Source organism: Urtica dioica, chromosome 6, assembly GCF_054948205.1.
Source record: "Urtica dioica subsp. dioica isolate 48M chromosome 6, U.dioica_male_clone48M_v1_H2, whole genome shotgun sequence".
NCBI classification, from domain to species: Eukaryota; Viridiplantae; Streptophyta; class Magnoliopsida; order Rosales; family Urticaceae; genus Urtica; species Urtica dioica.
In genome coordinates this window covers 39,530,104-39,550,155 of record NC_142761.1, presented here as the reverse complement: position 1 = coordinate 39,550,155, position 20,052 = coordinate 39,530,104, and the positions used below count along the sequence as shown (strand labels likewise).

The 20,052-nt window shown below is 38.8% G+C and overlaps 1 protein-coding gene and 1 long non-coding RNA gene across 6 annotated transcripts; one reads left to right on the top strand and one right to left on the bottom strand.

The window, feature by feature from the left end:
* Positions 1-2,049: 2,049 nt before the first annotated feature.
* Positions 2,050-5,249, bottom strand: LOC149394058 (uncharacterized). Of its 5 annotated transcripts, none has more exons than XR_016299706.1 (6): positions 4,719-5,249; positions 3,624-4,466; positions 3,266-3,535; positions 2,774-3,199; positions 2,283-2,681; positions 2,050-2,216 (listed from the first exon to the last, which is right to left on the bottom strand). It is a non-coding gene; the product is annotated as an uncharacterized LOC149394058 (long non-coding RNA). The 5 variants fall into 5 exon arrangements; XR_016299703.1 differs by having other exon boundaries at positions 2,774-3,184; positions 4,719-5,248; XR_016299705.1 differs by having other exon boundaries at positions 2,774-3,184; positions 3,624-4,414; positions 4,719-5,248.
* A 1,966-nt stretch (positions 5,250-7,215) lies between these two features.
* On the top strand, positions 7,216-9,676 carry LOC149394057 (uncharacterized). Its single transcript, XM_089616666.1, has one exon. It carries the CDS (start codon positions 7,297-7,299, stop codon positions 9,223-9,225), a length of 1,929 nt encoding a protein of 642 aa, XP_089472792.1. The 5' UTR covers positions 7,216-7,296; the 3' UTR covers positions 9,226-9,676.
* Positions 9,677-20,052: the final 10,376 nt, after the last annotated feature.

Below are 20,052 nucleotides of genomic sequence, written 5' to 3'. Positions count from 1 at the left end.
TGGAAGATGAGGGGTGTTGTGTAGTGGTCTGATATGTGGCAGATAACGTCGTATGACAGTAGACATTCTTGCGCGCGTGTGGTTCGAACAGAAGGTCATAGAGGAGCTGCACCTTGGGTTATTGGGCACGTCTTCAAAGATAAGTACAACATTAGCTCTATGGCTGAATATTCAGCGCATAATGTAAGAGAGGAAATAAAGATGAGATGGGGTGTTGGCATATCGTGCTTGAAAGCTTGGAGAACAAGGGAGAAAGCAATTTCTTACGAAAGGGGTACGCTAGAAGAATCTTATCAGAAGTTACCATCTTGTTTATACATGTTGGAGCAGAAGAATCCGGGGACTCTTACGGCATTTGTGCAAGATGGCGATAGATTCAAATACGCATTTTTGAAGACAAAATACGGTGGACAGTTGCTATGCGCAATTGCAATGGATGCTAGTTCTTAGTTATATTCACTTGCATTCGGGGTAGTAGATAGCGAGTGTCATGAGCTATCGGTGAAGACGTTGAAGAGTTGGTGTTCATAATCGATCGACATGTTAGCATCATGCATGGCGTCGAAGTTGTGTTCCCCGGTATCCCTCATGGAACATGCTTCCATCATCTCAAACTAAATGTCCAACATAAGTTCAAGACCGATCATTATGGCATTGAACTGTATGATGCCGCTTAATTATGCCTTCAATAAGCGGGCTTTCGAAGCTCATTTTCGGCAATTGAGGAGGAAAGATGTCGAGATGGCTAAGTATCTTGAGGAAGTCGGTTTTGATCGGTGGGCAAGAGCATTTTTTCCTGGAAAACGGTAAAACTAAAACTATTCCCTTTGTCATTACAAGTATTTAACTATATGTGTAACGTCACTAATATGTAACTGTTTATATAGGTATAATATAATGACAAACAATAATGCAGAAAGCTTCAACAATAAGACGATGAATGCTAAAACATTTCTCATTACCACTATGCTTCAGTTCATTAGATTCACACTTCAAACGTGGTTTTTTAATCGAGAAAAAATTGCTAGAAAATATGATACAAGACTGTCCCCGAAGTTTCAAGAGAATCTCGAACATCTGAACGGCAAGACACAATACGTGAATACATACGGACTCGGGATGTTTAAATGTAATGTTAGAGACGAGAGAGGTGACTTTGATGTGCATTTGATGAATAACACATGCACTTGTGGACTACCACAACTACTTGGAATCCCGTGCGAGCATGCCATCGCATCCGCACAACACAGGAGTGTGGAAATTTATTCGTTGTGCAGTCTTTTCTATTCGAAGGAGATATAGATTGAGATGTACAAGGAATCTATATATCCTGTTGGGAATGAAGATCAGTGGAACGTTCCGGATGACATAAAAAACATGAAAGTGTTGGAACCAGTTAAAAAGAAACAAGCCGATCGACCGAAGAAAAGTAAACAAAGAAGGCGAATTGTCAATCGATACCCATCTCAAGGAGAAAAAGTTGTTATTCATCGCAAATATGGTAAATGTGGTGACATAGCAGGAAGACATGCACATTGAGAGAGTGAAAACTTGTTTATGTTTATTAAATTGATCGTTATGTTTATTTTTTAAAACTTATTTTGTTGAACAATTGACGTTTAAGTTTGAGTTGAACATGTTTGTGCTTATGTTTATGTTATATTTTTATTTATTACTTTAAAATATTTAATAGTGGATTTAATGACATGAAACTTAGGATATCCAATATATTTAATGACATAAACAGTTTTAATGATATGAAACTAAAGATATCCAATATATTTAATGACATCAAACTAGATATCCAAAATATTTAATGACATAAAATTAGAGATATCCTAATATTTAATACATATCATCGCTCTTCTAATTGGAAAAATAGGTTCGTCGACCATTTCTTCCTGAACGTCTTAATGTGCTCGCTTCGTTGTGTATCAAAACTGGCGTTGGTAAGGATGTGCTCCATGTATTTGATTGCGAACATCCTACAATCACCACTGAAAGACAATAAAAAAATGTTATACACAAATAACTCTTAAATAATTATACACAAAATTTTTTACATACCTATTAACACATTGTGGAACGGTATCGTCAACTAGCCATAAGAACCGTGGAAGTCAAATTTCCCCGCCATCTAGCTCTCGCTCCGCCCTCGGATGCTCGTTGAATAATCTCGACATTGCCATAACCTTCGATATCGCTTGACACCAATCCTACATTAACATAAGAATGTAAGAAAATAAATATATGATTTACTATAAATTTTAAAATTTACTAACCTCCATCATCGTTCTGAAGTTGTTGGCATGTTCTCTATTATTCACAATGTCATTTTGACAGTTCAAGACGGTTACGGTTCACTCTTGGAGGTCGACTCGGAACGTGAACCAATGCATTTGTTTAAAGTTGACGATGAACAAAATCTCTCGCGCACAATTCCACGGCAAGACTTGAGAGTTTCTGTATCCAGTCATAGGATTAAACACGATTCGTTGATCCCAGTCTACGATCTCCGCCTCTTTGCCTTTTTCGTCGGCAATCTTCTTGTACTCTTGTTCTTTCATATAACGCCCGTATACATGTTGGACTCACTGAGTATCCATGATGCAGACGTCTTGATGATACCCGTCATATTCTCGTTGGCGTCTCCGTAGCATATGTATAATAGTATCAACATGCTGTCAACGTATTTGGATTAACAAATATATTTAAGACATAATAATTAAATTTTACTATAAATACATATTAAAAGTAAAGTAGTTATATATACCGTGACGTTTAGCCATTTTCCGTTCTCGATAATGATCTTGAAGAAATCTTTTTCCATGCTAGCGATCTTCACATAAATCTTCGGCATAAAATGACCATCAAGTTTACGCGTATGACTCCACTTCACGACGGCTTCCCAATCTTTAAGTATTGGCTCCTTCAACGGTTTGAACATCGACACCCGCTTATTTGTTCCATACTTCGGCCACGTCGGGTCCGTGAAATCGGCAAATAAAGTATCTTTTCGAATGCGCTTTTGAAATGGCGTTCGTACCTTCTCTTTCGCCTTCTTCTATGCTAGGGTCAACAACGGGAGCGTCTTATCTGATACATCGTCCCGCCGCATGTGAAGGAGGAGGGGCGGGGGGGACTAGGAGGAGACGGGGATCGTCGTGGACTAGGATGAGGCGGGCTGAAATGATTGAAACTAATAACTACTTCACATAAAACTAGTAACTAAAAATCATATTTTTAATTAATAAATAAAATTTACCTGACGAGGTTTTCGTGGTGTATCTGAAATATGATCATCATCATCGTCTTCATTACTCCACAAGTTCTCATCTTCGTCCTTTTCGGCTTGTCTGAGTACGTCGGCTTCTTTCGCGATTGACTGTACTAAATCAATCTCTTCCTCGATATTATGTGGCTCAACCACGTTTTCGCCTTCAGTCGGATAGAACGATTGACTGAGTTGCGTTTCTAGTTGCTCGAAGAATTTGCGCTCTCTGGTCCTTGGTCTGAACATCTGAAGAACACCGAGCTACAGGAGAAAAAAATCATAAATATTTAAAATTAAGATAAGTGTAGTTCTCTAATAATATTTATAAAACATATAAATTATAAATTACCGTTTTTTAAGAAAAATCTTCTCGACGTCCTTGCGTGTCACCACTCGAACGCTTCTCCACGAAAGCATCCTCGGTACTCGGACACCGACATTGTTCCCGAACTGCTGACCAATCTCCGGAATAGCCTCGAACGCTCAATATTGCACGGGGTGCAAATTCCCCGGTAAGGAATACTTCGCCTCCTTCTGAAGAACGTTCTCGTTGGCGGATTTGTCCTTTTATTTTACACAGTAGCGAATTATGTCCACAGAGAGGACGGAGAAAGTCTCTGTCCACGTGATGTTCCCCCATTGCAGAGAATAGAAGAATGACAAGTCTTCAACCATGTAAAGATACTTGTCGTTGATGACTCTGTTGTGTTCTACTCCGAGGAGATATCCAATGACAAACACGCATAATCCGAGCTTGTACGCGTCCTCCAGATCTTGACATGTCTTGAACGCGTTCGTCAAGACTTCGAACTTGGCGTATCGCACGCCATTCAAGTGATCGATCACGAGCCTATCACTCCTTCGCTCGTTCTGCTCCTCCGCCGTCGGACCGTCTTGCATACTGAATTCGGTGATCAACGCGTATTCGAGTCTTCCGAATCTCACGCGTTTATTTCCGAATGCGAAGTGAATCTCACCCATTTTTGTTGACTCCATCTTTCGAAGAAGAGAGTGTAAGAGCACTTAGAGAAATTTAGCGTCGTCGCCTCAAAGAATTGAGCGAACGGAATCTCTGCAATCCTTTGAAGTAGATCAAGAGCGGTGAATTTTTCTTTCACAATCTTCAAGATTCCCGAACCACTATATGTGATTCGACCCGAAAAATTACTCTCACATAGCAACGTCAATTTGTCTTAAAACACGAATTATAACAAGATTAATCACGTAATATATAACAAATATTTGAGATATTCCATAACTTTCGGGTCTAAAAAATAAAATTTCTCTTTTGAAAATCATGAATCTTTTTTGTCAAGATGATTTTTGTGATATTAAACGAAGTACATGAATTGGATAATTACCATATATGAAATGAAAAATTACATGACTTATTTTGATATAAAATTAAGCAGGTTTCAAAAAAATATATGAATTGAAAAATTACCGTATATTTGTAGATTTACTTGAGTGCGATCTAAATCATTAATGTGTGCTCATCTTCGTCTTCTTCGTCTTCCTCCACCGTGTCAAGTTCCATGATACCTTTAGTAATTAATAGTAAAAAGAGTGAGATAGATAGATAAACACACATTTAGATATATATATATATAGACAATTTCTTTCTGTCATACTACAAAACTCAACCAACAAACCTAACCAAAAACCCAACTTAAAATAATTTAATACAATTCCATAACAATGCATATGTCAAATACCATCATAAACCTGTAATTTAAAAGATTAACAGCATTCTTTATATATTATTATTGCTCCGTCACGCTAAATACTACTTGCAAAACTGCTAAGAAATAACATGCAAATCTATGTCAATCTAAGAGTGAACAGAAGTTCATATCTGAGAGAACTCTCAGATCTCATCACCACAGCCACGCACAAAGAACAAAAAATGACGACTATGCATGGAATGAATGAAAGCTTAAGTTCATGAACAAAAATGAGCAATCGGGGCAAAATAATACCTGTCTCTCTCTCTGCGGCTAAACTAAGTAAATGAGATAACTATGAAGATGACAGAATAAACGAGTACATACGAAAACAAATTAGGTTATGATCTGAAAATTTGGGCTTTCGAATCACACGTAAGTTAGTCCCTAGATTCATTATGGCCACATTCATGATATGTTTTGGATTCATGAACCAAACCCTTGTCCAATTGGGCCGAAAAGTTCTTGGGCGGTCTGACTCAAATTTTATAAATATTTCTAAATTTAATTCCTTAACTATTTTACATTTTCAAACTTTTCATAAATATCTAATTTTTCAAAAAAAAAACTTTTACCTTTATTCTAACGAGGCTTTAATCAGGGAACAAATCTAATTAATATTATAAATACTAAAAAAAAAGTAAAATTCGTAATTAGCTTGAGAAATATTATAAAAGGAAATATTTCTAGAATAAAAATAAATGAGCTATTAGAAGAATTAAGTTTGAAAACAAGCCATTAGAGATAATTTCCACTTCTACAGATGAGGGGGCAAAAATAATAAGAATTTAAGTCCAGGGAAAAGTATTATAAATTTTAATGCAAGTGAATATGTAACGCATGGGTAAATATTGCCAAAAAAAAATAAAAAATTCAACAAATAAGAAAACCATTTTCGCTAGTAATATTAATATTGATTCAAGTTCTATTTTTTTTTTTTTGAAAAGGTCAATTCCTAATTTTTATTCAGTAAAATTTCGATTAATACTTTATTGTTTAGACCTTTTTATGGATATAAGTATCATGTGTCTGTTGTTCTTTTTAGATTTAAATTTGTTGTGCCGTGTTTGTTATGACATGTTCTAACACGTATATTAGTGAGTGGTTCATCCCATTGGTGGCGGATCATCTGTTTCCGACGACGAGCTCGTCTTCCTCACACCTTTCACAATAATAGGCCAATGCACATTCGCTTCCTATACACACACGGCCAAAGGCTCAAAGTTAAGCTCTCATTTGAGATGACGGTACTGTATGAACACATGTCGACAATAGAATAATTGACGGTGGAAGATTTTTAGAGTATCGTGTTTTTAAGACTATTAGTTGTGTCTTTAGTTTTTTTTTTTTAATTTAATTACTATGGTTTTAAACTGAGTTTAGTTTTTTATGATTTTATGTTTGGAGTTGGTTTGGCGACAGAATAGTTGTCGTCCACTTTCTCGTTTTGAGAATTCTATTAGACTCGTGTCTATATAGCATAAAGAACTTTTTGCATCATAATCGCAAGATCGAGGTTGGTTGGATCGTTTTATCGTCCATTATAGATTTTTTGAACGAGCTTGAGGTACGCAGAATATTAAAGCACCTCTTCTTGTTCTTCCTATTCACGGAAGTGTGCACGGTATAAACTATTATTAATATTTAGTGCCAGATATGGATGTGCACAGTCCAATCCGATCTAAAATCGGTCATAAAAACTAAACCGATCGGTCTAAATGGTTTACAAAAAATTAACCGAACCGAACGAAATAAGATAAAAAATCGGACCGGAACAAAACCGGTTAAAACGGTATGGTCCAGTTTAGACTATTTTAGACGTTTTAGACCGTTATAAATAGGACCGTTTTAGATCGTCAGACCGTTTTAAATTGGACTTTTTTATGTCGAGCAATTTTTTATATATATATTTTTTTAAATAGTGATCGGTCCGGTCCATTTTTTGACCGTTTTGAATTGTTTTAGAATATTTTTTAATTATCTATTTTAAACACTAATCGATCCAGTCCAATTTAGACCGCGATTTATAAATTTTAAACCGGATCGGGCCAAGTTTAAAATTAAAATGTTGATTTAAAAATCACAGTGCTCTTTATTTAATTTCTGGTCTCAATTAAAATGTTGATTTAAAAATCAGTGTCTTATTTAATTTCTGGTCTCACCGACTTTTCAACGCCACCCTATAAAATCTTATTAGATCTCGTCGTTGTTGAACTTTGTTTCAAGTGGTTCTCTGTTTTATCCGCGGCTATTTTGCCTAATTTCTATTGCTGTATCCCAAAAAAAAAAAAAAAAAAAATGCAGAGCAAGCCAACAAGAAAGCTAAGTAGCCAGAGTCGGACAGTACTGGTCTTCTTCATCGGAGACGCTGATCCCAAAAACAAGCTTCTGATTTTCCTTCCAACTCTCCTCAAACATTGGTGCCCAAAAAGCTCCATTAGCTTCTTTCGTTCAAGCATGACCGCTCACACTCTGATAACCAAAACATCTTCCAATATTCCCTCTCTCTTTCCTCTCTTCTCCAATTTCAGAATCCGATTTCGTTACTGTTCTTATTCCGCTCGCGATTCTGTTGTTTCCGATTTGGAGAATGCGGTCCGAACTCGATGCGAATCCGGGGACCTCTCAGCGACCGAAGCTCAGCGTTTCTTCGTTTCCATGGCGGATATGAGACCCATGCCTTGCGTTCGGAGTTTCAATCAGCTGTTTGGGTCGATGTCGAAGACGAACCAGTGCTACACTGTGGTGTCTATGTACAAACACCTCGCGAGGTTTCGTTTCGCCGATTTTCATCCCGATTCCTCTACGCTGACCATAATCATCAAGTGTCTGTGTCGGTTGAACGAAACCAGATCGGGCTTCGCGGTTTTAGCGACGATGATCAAGTGTGGCATTCCGTACAATTCGCACTCGCTGAGCACTCTGCTCGACGGCCTTTGCAAGGCCGGAAAATCAGAAAAGGCACTCCAGCTGCTCGACGAAATGCTCGGCAGAGATCGGATCAAGCCGAACGTGTATTGTTTCGGCGCAGTCATCGACGGTCTCTGCAAAGACGAATCAATCGACAAAGCACTGAGATTGCTCCGAGAGATGATCGAATTCGGCGTTCAACCGAACGGCGTGTGCCTCAATTCGCTGGTTCAAGGATTATGCAAGATCAGGCGTCAACAAGAAGCCAAGGAGTTATTATCAGATACGCTCGAGAGCGGAGTTTCGCTGGATCTTCACACTTACGGCGTTCTTATCGACTCGCTTTGCAAGGAAGCGGAAATCGAAGAAGCTATTTCGGTATTCAACCTCGTGACCGGAAAAGGAATTAAGCCTAACGTCGCGGCGTTCAATTCCCTAATTTCCGCAATGTGCAAGTGTGGTCGGTTCGATGATGCAACTCGATTCTTTGAAAGCATGATTATCAGTGGAATATCCCCAAATATTGTGACATATAATGTTCTGTTGGACGGTCTCTGCAAAAGCGGAAGAATCAGAGAGGCGCTCGATCACATGGAAGCGATGACTAGGCGGGGAATAGAGCCAACGATCATCACGTACACGTCGCTTATTTACGGATTGTGCCACTCAGATCGTTGGAGGAAAGCCGAGGTTTTGTTGGACGAAATGACGGAGAAGGGCATTTTCCCAGACGTGATAACGTACAGCGTTTTAGTGGATGCCCATTCGAAAGGAAGAAGAACCCGCGAAGCCCTTTCGGTGCTTGATTCGATGACCGAGAGAGGCGTGAAGCCTAACATAGTGACCTATAACTCGTTGCTTCGCGGATTGTGCGATTCGGGTAAATTCAAAGAGACGAAGAGAGTCTTTGACGACATGATGAGTAGAAAAATCGAGCCCGATATGATAACTATGAATATCCTCTTGGACGGATTCGCCAAAAACGGGCTTATGTTGAGGGCTCAAACCTTGTTCGACACGATTACTCGGCAAGGAACGCAGCCCAACATCGTATGCTACAACATACTGATGAACGGTTATTGTTTGCAATCGAAAGTTGACGAGGCGCTAGAGATTTTCAAACAATCTGTGGCGAACGGCGTTCTTCCGAATTTTGTTTCGTACTGCACGTTGATCGAGGGATACATCAAAGCTGATCGAACGGGCTTCGCTCTCAAGCTCCTCAAGGACTTGATCGTGGAAGGGTTTTTGCCTGGGCAAGTAAACGCAGTGGGAAATATGCTGAAAAAAATCCGCAAAGGAGCTCTAAGAATATAGAATTTCTCCCCGATAGGTTAATAGGAACATGATTGCGCAACAACTTGATCGGTATAATTTGTAAATAATATGCAGAAATCCGATTTGAATTCGACTCGAGTCTGAGAAACAGATGACTAAGTCTTACATTTATGAAGTATGAATGTCTTTTGTTTGTCCAAAAAAAAAAAAAAAAAAAATTAAACTTAGTCGCTAGTGATATATGTAGTTGGGTCAAGTGTAGACACCGAGTTTCATAGGTGGTTTTATTTCAGGAAAAAAAAAGGCTCCAATTGCTAACAAGGTCTTAACTGTCTTAGCTTATGCATACCTTTTTGTTTATGATATGAATGTCTCATCAGGATAAAGGTATATATATATATATATATATATATATACTGGCGAAATGGTAATATGAACTGTACTACCAGGGAGGATTTTCTTGGCGGTTTGAAAATTGACAAAACAATAAGCTGAATCACAAACACTTGATTTGTAATTTTTTTTTTTTTTTTTTTTTTTTTTTTTTTTTTTTTTTTTTTTTCAACTCGACAATGCAAACCAAAAGTCCACTCCAAAGACGAGACTACTTTTATTTGCTTACAAATTTGGAGCCACCAAAGTCATGCTTTTAGAATTTATGATTAGAAGAAACAAAAATTAAACTTGAAATTATACTTTCATCATTTGTTATATGCTTGGTGTCAATACGAGACTTTCTCTTTTGCTGTATGTGGGGGGCCATGTGTAAAATTAAATATTAGAGAAATTACCTAAAATAAGGCTGCTTTGAGGCAAGTTTTCAAATTTATACTATTTTCAAAAATTTACCAAACTAAGACCACCCCCATTTTTCTGGTGTAGACTATTACGTAAATGTCATTTTGTAACTATTTTTTTCATTTAAATTTAAGCATTGAAAACCGTTCCCACCCTTTCACACTCCAGTCAACCGTCACTTCTCTTCTCTACTTCTTTTTTTTTTTTTTTTTTTTTTTTTCCCATTTTTCTCTCTTCTTCTACATCAAACCAAACCCATTTCGGCATTTCTTTTTCTATCACCATTTCACCGGTGTATGACAAGAAAAATCCTGCAATTTTCCCAAACAAAAAGTCATTTCCTTTTTCTTCTTCCCAATACACACCATACGTGTAGACGCCCAAAAAATTCTCAACCAAAACTCATTTCCTTACCCATATCCGATTCCAACTACCACTCCCTAAATTTCGCCAAAATCCTTCTTCTTGTGTCTCCATTAAACCAGAATGACAAAGACTCGTCTTGAAACGAAACATGCAAACCCTAAATCGCTAATGGAAGAATCTTCACGCCGGGTTACAAGCGAGACAAATATGACTACCACCACAACGACCGGGATGATGAACACAAAAGTGACGTGGTGATGAAGACAAGTTTGACGGAGATGATGGACACAACTGTGACAAAGGAACAGAATTTGAAGAGTTCGCGAACATTGAAGAATATGAAGATTTTGTAAAACATTTTACGGTACCATCGGGACAGGGTGAACCATCGGGACACAGTGAACCATCACATAACCCTCATAAAGTTGTATCACTAACAGATTACGTGCCTTACTCATGGAAAGCCCCCGACTTCACAACCGATGATTTTGTCAAGGAAGAACATAATGACGGTTCAAGTCAGTTGCCAAATTCTTCCACATGTAATAAGAATGAGATGTACTTATATTCTTAAATGAAAAATGTTATGTTATATGTATTATAACCATTGAATGCAATAGGTAGCAGTAGCACAGAAGATATATACCTTGGGAAGGAGTTTGAGTCCAAGAAACAGATGAAGCAAGAGATTCATGTTTTTGCTCTAAAAAATAATTTCGAGTTTAGAGTGAAATCGTCTTCAAAAAGTAGATGGTATGTCATATGCAAAAATGAGATGTGCACTTGAAAGCTGAGGGGTGTTGCGCAGTGGTTTGATATGCGGCAGATTACATCGTACGAGAGTAGACATTCTTGCGCGCGTGTGATTCGAACAGAAGGACATAGAGGAGCTACACCTTGGGTTATTGGGCACATCTTCAAAGATAAGTACAGTATTAGCTCTATGGCTGAGTATTTGGCACATAACGTAAGAGATGAAGTCAAGACAAGATAGGGTGTTGACGTCTCGTACTTGAAAGCTTGGAGAACCAAGGAGAAAGCAATTTCATAGGTAAGGGGTACGCCAGAAGAATCTTATCAGAAGTTACCATCTTTGCTATACATGTTGGAGCAGAAGAACTCTGGGACTCTGACTGCGTTTGTGAAAAATGGCGATAGATTCAAGTACGCGTTCTTTTCTATTGGGACGTGTCGGAGAGGATTCAAGTCTTGTCGATCGGTGATATCATTAGATGGTTCATTTTTTAAGACAAAATACGGTGGACAGTTGCTATGCGTAATTGCGATGGATGCTAATTCGCAATTATATCCACTTGCATTCGGGGTAGTAGATATCGAGTGTCATGCTTCGTGGATTTGGTTTTTGAGAAAGTTGAGAGAAGTTATTGGTGAAGACGTTGAAGAGTTGGCGTTCATATCCGATCGACATATTAGCATTAATATGTAACTGTTTGTATAGGTACGATATAATGACAAGTAATAATGCAGAAAGCTTCAACAAAAAGACGAAGAATGCTAGAACGTTTCTCATTACCACGTTGCTTGAGTTTATTAGATTCACACTTCAAATGTCGTTTTTTGATCGTGAAGAAATGGCTAGAAAATATGATACAAGACTGTCCCCGAAGTTTCAAGACAATCTCGCTCATCTAAACAGCAAGACACAGTTCGTTAATACTTATGGACTCGGTATGTATGAATGTCATGTCAAAAATGAGAGAGATGACTTTGATGTTGATTTGTTGAGAAAGACATGCACGTGCGGGCTACCACAACTACTTGAAATCCCGTGCGAGCATGCCATTGCATCTACACAACCCAGGAGTGTCGACATCTATTCTTTATGCAATCTTTTCTATTCGAAGGAGACATGGATTGAGATGTACAAGGAATCCATATATCCGGTTAGGAGTGAAGATCAGTGAAACGTTCCGGATGACATAAAGAACATGAAGGTGTCAGAACCAATTGAAAAGAAACAAGTCGGTCGACCGAAGAAAAGTAAACAAGGAAGGCAGAGGGTCAATCGATACCATTCGCAAGGCAAAAAAATTGTTATTCACCGCAAATGTGATAAATGTGGTGGCATGGGCCATAACAGGAAGACATGCACTTGGAGAGAGTGAAAACATTTATATTTTTTTTTTTAATTTATGACGTTTGTATTTTTATGTTGACAACTTTTGTACGTGTTTTGTTGAATATTTATAGTTTAAGGTGAAGTTCATGTTTATGTATATGTTTATGTTTATATTTATATTTACTATTTATTATTTAATTTCATAGCGAACATTAAAATAAAATTTTAAAATATTTAATGACATAAAAATATCCAAATATTTAATTTTAATACACATCAAAAACTTTAACATCAATATATATCATTGCGCTTCTAATTGGAAAAATAAGTCGGTCGACAATTTCTTCTTGAACGTCCTCATGTTTTCGTTTAGAAGTATATCGAACCCCGCGTCAACAAGGATGTGCTCCACATATTTGATTGCGAACATCCCGCAATCACCACTGAAAGACAAAACCACAAAATTTATACACAAAAAAATCTTAATCTTGCTGTTATTCAAATTACATACCTTGTCACATATTATGGCACGTTTTGGTCGACTAGCTATAGGAATGATGGTAGTCGAATTTGGTCTCCATCTAGCTCTCGCTCCGCTCGGATGCTCGCTGAACATCCCCGACTCAGCCATAACCGCCGGTGATGCTCGACTCCAATTCTACGTTAACATAATAATGTTATAATAATATAAGATAATAAACATTAAGTTCAGTAGAGTATTTAAGATTTTACTAACCTCCATCATCGTGTTGAAATCAATTGAATTGTGTTGCATATGCACAATATCTTTCTGGAAATCCAAGACGGTTATGGTCCACTCTTGGAGATCGACCCGGAACATGAACCAATGCATGTTCTTGAAGTTGACGACATACAAAATCTCTCACGCTCTAGTCCACGGAATGACTTGGGAATCTCTGCAGCCAATCATCGAGTCCAACACGACTCTGTGATCCCATTCTACGAGCTCCACCTCCGTGCCTTGTTCAGTGGCTATCTTCTTGTTCTCTTCTTGCTTCGTATAACGATCGTATACGTTTTGGACCCACCGGGTATCCATGACACATACATCCTGACGATACTCAGCATATCCAAAATAGCATCAATATGCTGTGATTGTGTATGAAACAACAAACATTAATTAAATTTTTATTTATAAACATATTCAAAGCAAATGTAATTCGATTTACCGTATCTGTTAGCCATTTTCCATTTTTCGATAGGAGCTTGAAGAAGTCGGTCTCCACATCGGTGACATTTACATAAACTCGGTCCAAGAACTTCCCCTCAAGTTTAGAAGTGCGGGTCCACTTCACGCAGTCATTGAAATCAGAATTTTTTGGTTTCTTCAAAGGTCTGAACGGCGGTACCCCAACTCTGAGGAGTATTTCGGTCGCGTCGGGTCCATGAAATCGAAGGGAAAGGTATCTTTTCTGTGACACTTCTAAGATGGTGTTCGTACCGAGTCTCTTTCCGACCTCAGCCTCCTCTGCGTTAGGTTGACGGTGGGAGCGTCTTTTCAGATACATTGAGCCGCCGTGAACGTTTCCTACTTGGAGAGGGCGGCTTCGTCGAAGAAGGCAGCTTCGTCGAAGAGGACGGCTGTGAAGGAGGAGGAGGAGGGGGATGCGGGGGATAAGAAGGACTTGGAAGACCAGGAGGAGGAGGACTACGCGATCGATGCTGACGGCGTGAACCAGGTTGCGTAGTTGGTAACGACCCCAGAGGTAAACTTGTCACGTCCTCGAACATGGTCCTCGAACATGACGTTTATCTTCTCAAACATGGAAATCTGTAAGTTGATGACACAAAATACTGAATAAGAAACTAAAAATTTATAGAAACGACTGATTATAAACTTATTTATTAAACGGAAATAAACTAACCTGGTCTCACTTCATTCTCTCTAACCTGCGACCGTTCGTACTCAGTGCTCTCAAGACGGTTGCCTGAGAATGTATCATTTGATTCCACATATCCTCCGTCAAAGCCCACGGAGCGGGATGATCGGGACGAGTGGGAGGTGCAGGATGATCGGGCAAGCGGGAGGTGCGGGATGATCGGGACATTCGAACTTAAATGAATAATTATAAACTACTAACTACTAACTAAGTAATAAATTATAAACTAATCACTAATTAATAAATAAACTACTAACTAATTAATAAATTATAAACTAATCACTAATTAATAAATAAACTACTAACTAATTAATAAATTATAAACTAATCACTAATTAATAAATAAACTACTAACTAATTAATAAATTATAAACTACTAACTAATTAATTAATTATAAACTAATCACTAATTAATAAATAAACTACTAACTAATTAATAAATTATAAACTACTAACTAATTAATTATAAACTAATCACTAATTAATAAATAAACTACTAACTAATTAATAAATTATAAACTACTAACTAATTTTAGAGATTTGTAAACAACTAGCCTTCTTATAGAGGGGGCTTTTAAATTATAACCCAACTATCTATTTATTTAAGGAAATAGCCCATATTTTTCATTCTTCCAAAATTACCTTTCATTTAAACTGTTTTAACTGATTCTCTTCCTCATTTCGTTCTTCCGATCAATCTCACGACGATTTTTTCTTCCAGAGCTTGGCATGAGAAGACAAGAGGCGATTTGCAATCTCACGCGATTTCTAGTTTCTTCCTTGGATTTGCATTTTCCTATTTCTTCTACAGGTTTGAATTATCTTCTTTTAATTGATTCCATGATTATCCTGTGATTTACAATCAGGATATTCAAAATCGACTTCGTTGGAATATATGTTTAGGATCATCGATTTTGTAGATTTTCTTATATTGTTCTTATATTGTTCAGAAGTGACTTCGTTGGAATATATATTCTGTGTCTAGGTTGTCTAGGTGTTTAGATCCATTGTTTTCATAAACCTTCATTCTAATTTGTTTGTTAATTCCAAATTTTTCCAGTTATTCATCATCGGATTTGAATCATAGAATTGTTCGCCAAATCCGAGACATGTATGTTGCTTTTTTCAAATGGTAAATAATATTAAATATCGAACGGCGAACTGTAAATATTATTTACCATTACAGTTTCTGAGTTTGATTACCGTCCAGTAACCTGCATAGTTTATGAATTTTCACTGATTAACGTTTTTTTTATTGTAGTTGGCTTTTCCAAAGATCTGACTATCGTTGATGATGTAAATTTTGATAAATTTACATCATCATTAGTCTTTGGCGAGGGTTCAATTTTTATGAAGAAAGAACACATGATCAAAGTCATGCAATTATTTGCTATTTCAAACAACGTTGAGTTCAAAGTTGCAAGGTCATCTACGTCTCGCTACAATCTGTGTTGCTCTATTAGTTCTTGTAAGTGGATGATGAATTCTGTCTCGTCTAAAGATATGGGCTTTTGGACCGTACGGAAATATTCGAACGTGCACACGGTTGACCATCGCTTGAATATAGTGTCTAATGATCACCGACAAGCATCATCATCTCTGATTAGCCATTGCTTAAAAAGTAATTTAGAGAAAGTAGTGTTGATCACATTACTCCAAAAGACATCATTTCAACAGCAAGGGTGGACTTACAAGTCGATGTTTCCTATTACAAGGCATGGAAATCCCGTCCTATGGCCCTTAAGGAGATTAGAGGATGCCCGAAGGAGGCTTATTCTTTGTATTGATACGTTATTTGTTGGCTTAATTTTTTAGTGCAAGTTGTATGGAAAGATGTCGATTTTTTTATTTCCACTTCTGGTTTGACATCTTTCCTTCTGTATGAAGACTCTTTTTCAGGCAAGTTTCCAGTTTTGCTCAAGATGCTTCGCTGGTGACTTATTGCTGAGTTATTGTCTCGCTACTGTCTTCATTACAAGATATCTGCCTCGCTGGTGACTTCATTGCAAGATTTCTCTCGCTGCCATCTTCATTGCTCAATATTCGCCTTGATGGAGTCTTTACTATGCGATATTCACCTTGATGGAGTCTTTACTTTGTGATATTCGCTTGAGGCCGGGTAAGGAAACCCGAGATATCTTCCAGGATTGTAAAGCTACTATAAAAGCCGTGTGCCCCCCCTTAGCAGCCTCGACATTTTTGATCAAACACTCAGAGCTCTTAGACGTGCAAGACCGGCGGACTGGGAGGCTGTGTGTTTTGGTTTTAAGTGGTGTATTCTCTCAAACACTATTCCACAGATTGAGTGTATGTGAGTGTTGGGTTCTTGTGCTTTTCGTGATTGAAGGTTCACGTATCACTGAAGACTAAAGGTCATCCGAGCCAGGAGGTTGCTCGAGGAGTGGAATTGAGACGGAGCTCAAATTCAGGGGGAGTCCCTGTCTAGGTGATCACTGGTAGTAATAGTCTCTAGGTTTTATTGATTTGTTGATTGTAATAAGATATAAACCTTGTGTGTACTATTGACTACGAGATAGTGAACATCCTTTCCACTGGCAGCGTGCCCCCAGATGTAGGTGTGTTTCACCGAACTGGGTAACCATATCGTGTGTCTTTGTTTACTGCACTTTTTGTTGTTTATCCATATCTGTGTTCAAGCAAGTTGTCGGACACATTGTCAACACATTGTGTGCGACATCTTGTCTTTGCGGCTAATCAGAATTTTCAATTGGTATCAGAGCAGGCACCTTAACCTCTTAGGTGGTTTCCTGGATTTTTTTTCTGATTGCCTATTATGGATAGTTCCCGAGAGGGAGGCTCTGTCAATCGCCCTCCAGTACTCGATGGAACCAACTATGGTTATTGGAAGGCACGCATGACCGCTTTCTTGAAGTCTCTTGACAGCCGAACATGGAAAGCTGTGATACACGGGTGGGAAGCTCCTATGACAACTGATGACAAAGGAGCCCGTACTGGCACAAAACCTGAAAAGGACTGGACCCCCATTGAAGATGAGGCGGCCCTTGGTAACTCTCGTGCTCTTAATGCTATATTTAACGGGGTCGATAAAGATGTTTTCAGGTTGATAAACACTTGCACAACTGCCAAGGAGGCCTGGGAAATCCTCTCTGTTGCCTATGAGGAAACTACAAAGGTCCGTGAGCAGAAGCTTCAATATCTCACAACCAATTTTGAAGCCCTCACGATGCTCGAGGATGAATCAATTGCCGAGTTCAACGTTCGCATTCGTGATCTTGCCAATGAATCTTATTCTCTCGGAAAACCCATGATAGATGAAGAGCTTGTTCGAAAAACCCTAAGGGCCTTGAGCTCTAGGTTAAAAATGAAAATCACGGCCATTGAGGAAGTTCATGACCTAAAGACGCTGAAGTTCGACGAGCTCATGGGATCCCTTATGACCTTTGAGCTCTCCCTTCCTAAGGTGGAAAAGAAACACAGAGGGATGGCCCTTAAAAGCTCAGTTCATGAACAAAGGGAACATGTATACCCAGACTCTGACAATGACATTGATGATACTATAGCTATGCTTGCAAAAAACTATGGCAGGGTCATGAAAAGACTCAACCAGATGAATGGGAAAAATGTCTCGCAAGATGTCAATGACAACTTCCAACAACGATTTCAGAAGAATACTAATCCTCACAGGAATAGTAAAAGTGGTGAACGATCGGGCAAAGGCAAAGGCATTCAGTGCCACGAATGTGAAGGTTTTGGACATATTCAAAAGGAGTGTCCCAACTTTCTCAAGAAACAGAAAAAGGGTTACAACGCTACTCTTTCAGATGAAGAAGATGAAGATAGCAACTCAGATCAGATAAGTAACTTCGTAGCCTTTACTGCCTCTGTCCATACTCATGAGTCTACTAATGAATTTGGTGAATGTTCTCAGAAATATGTTCTAGATGAAGAACTTTCTGACGATGCTATGAATGAAGCATACAATACCTTACACACCAAATGGGTTGAGGAATCCCAGATTCTGGATAAACAGAGTGCACTTATTCTTTCCCTGACTGAAGATAAGGCAAGGCTTCTTGAGACAATTGTGGACCTGAAGAAGGAAGTCAGTCGGCTGAATGGGGAACTTGATCAAATGACTAAATCAGTCAGAATGCTGAACTCTGGGACTGACAGCCTCGACAAAATTCTCACCATCGGGAAACCTGTGAAGAATATGAAGGGGCTTGGTTATACCCATGGAGCTTCATCTTCCCAGACTACTTTCGTTCCACAGAAGCAGTCTAGCCAGATGTCGCGAAACATGCCTCAACCATCTGGCAATAACAATTTTCCTCGGAATCATCTCTCTGGACCAACCAAGTCTCCCGTCAACAGACCTCGTTGGGTATGCCATTATTGTGGAAGAAAGGGGCACATTCGTCCGTTCTGCTATCGGTTGTACGGGAGAAATGTTCGTCAGCAAAAGTCCAGATATAGGAACGCCTTGCCTCGACAACGCCTTGCCTCGACAACAACCTTCTACTCAGATGGAATGGAGAGTGAAAAATACGTCCTATCGTGCCAATATTGCCTACACTTCTCTGAGTGCGTCCACCGGAAGTGACTGGTATTTCGACAGTGGTTGTTCTCGCCACATGACAGGTGATCCCACTTTCCTGAAAAATGTGAAACCTTATTCCAACTGTCACGTTACCTTTGGAGATGGAGTTAAAGCCAAAATTGTGGGTAAAGGTAGATTAAACTATCCGGGTATGTCTTGCTTAACTGAGGCTTTATTGGTAGAAGGACTTACTGCTAACCTTATTAGTATTAGTCAGCTTTATGATCTGAGTTTGCAAGTCAATTTTACTCGTGATAAGTGTGTAGTGATCAATGAGGAACATGATGAACTCATGCGAGGAACCAGATCTCGTGACAACTGCTATATGTGGTCTCCCGCATCAAACAACAATTGCCTCTTGACCAAAGTTGATGAAACCAAACTGTGGCACCAAAAGCTTGGTCACCAGAACCTCAGAAGCATGCAGAAAATTATCTCTGAGAAAGCCATCATCGGTGTCCCAAATCTGAAGATTGTTGAAGGTAAAATCTGTGGTGAATGCCAGATTGGGAAACAGGTCAAGAAGTCCCACAAGATGGTGCAACATCTTACCACATGTCGTGTTCTGGAACTTCTTCACATGGACCTGATGGGACCGATGCAGGTCGAGAGCCTTGGAGGAAAGAGATACGTGTTCGTATGTGTGGATGACTACTCCAGGTACACTTGGGTTGATTTTATTCGTGAGAAATCTGACACTTTTGCTGTTTTTGAATCTCTGTGTAAGAAAGTTCAGAGAGAAAAAGGAGAGAGCATCAGCAAAGTGATCATAATCCGAAGTGATCATGGTAGGGAATTTGAGAACATGAGCTTTGCTAAGTTCTGTACTGGGGAAGGGATAGCTCATGAGTTCTCTGCTCCAATCACACCTCAACAAAATGGAATCGTTGAGAGAAAAGATCGTACCCTCCAAGAGATGGCTAGAGTAATGATGTTGGCCAAAGATATTCCACCACATTTCTGGGCTGATGCTGTTAATACTGCCTGCCATATTCACAATCGAGTTACCATTCGTCCAGGTACTTCTGTCACTCATTATGAAATATGGAGGGGGAGAAAGCCTAATGTGAAGTACTTTCATGTCTTTGGATCGGTTTGTTATATTCTTGTTGACAGAGGTCCACGTCGAAAGTTTGATC

Coding starts and splice junctions, on each gene's coding strand:
- LOC149394057 (XM_089616666.1), top strand. CDS start 7,297: ATGCAGAGCAAGCCAACAAGAAAGCTAAGTAGCCAGAGTCGGACAGTA.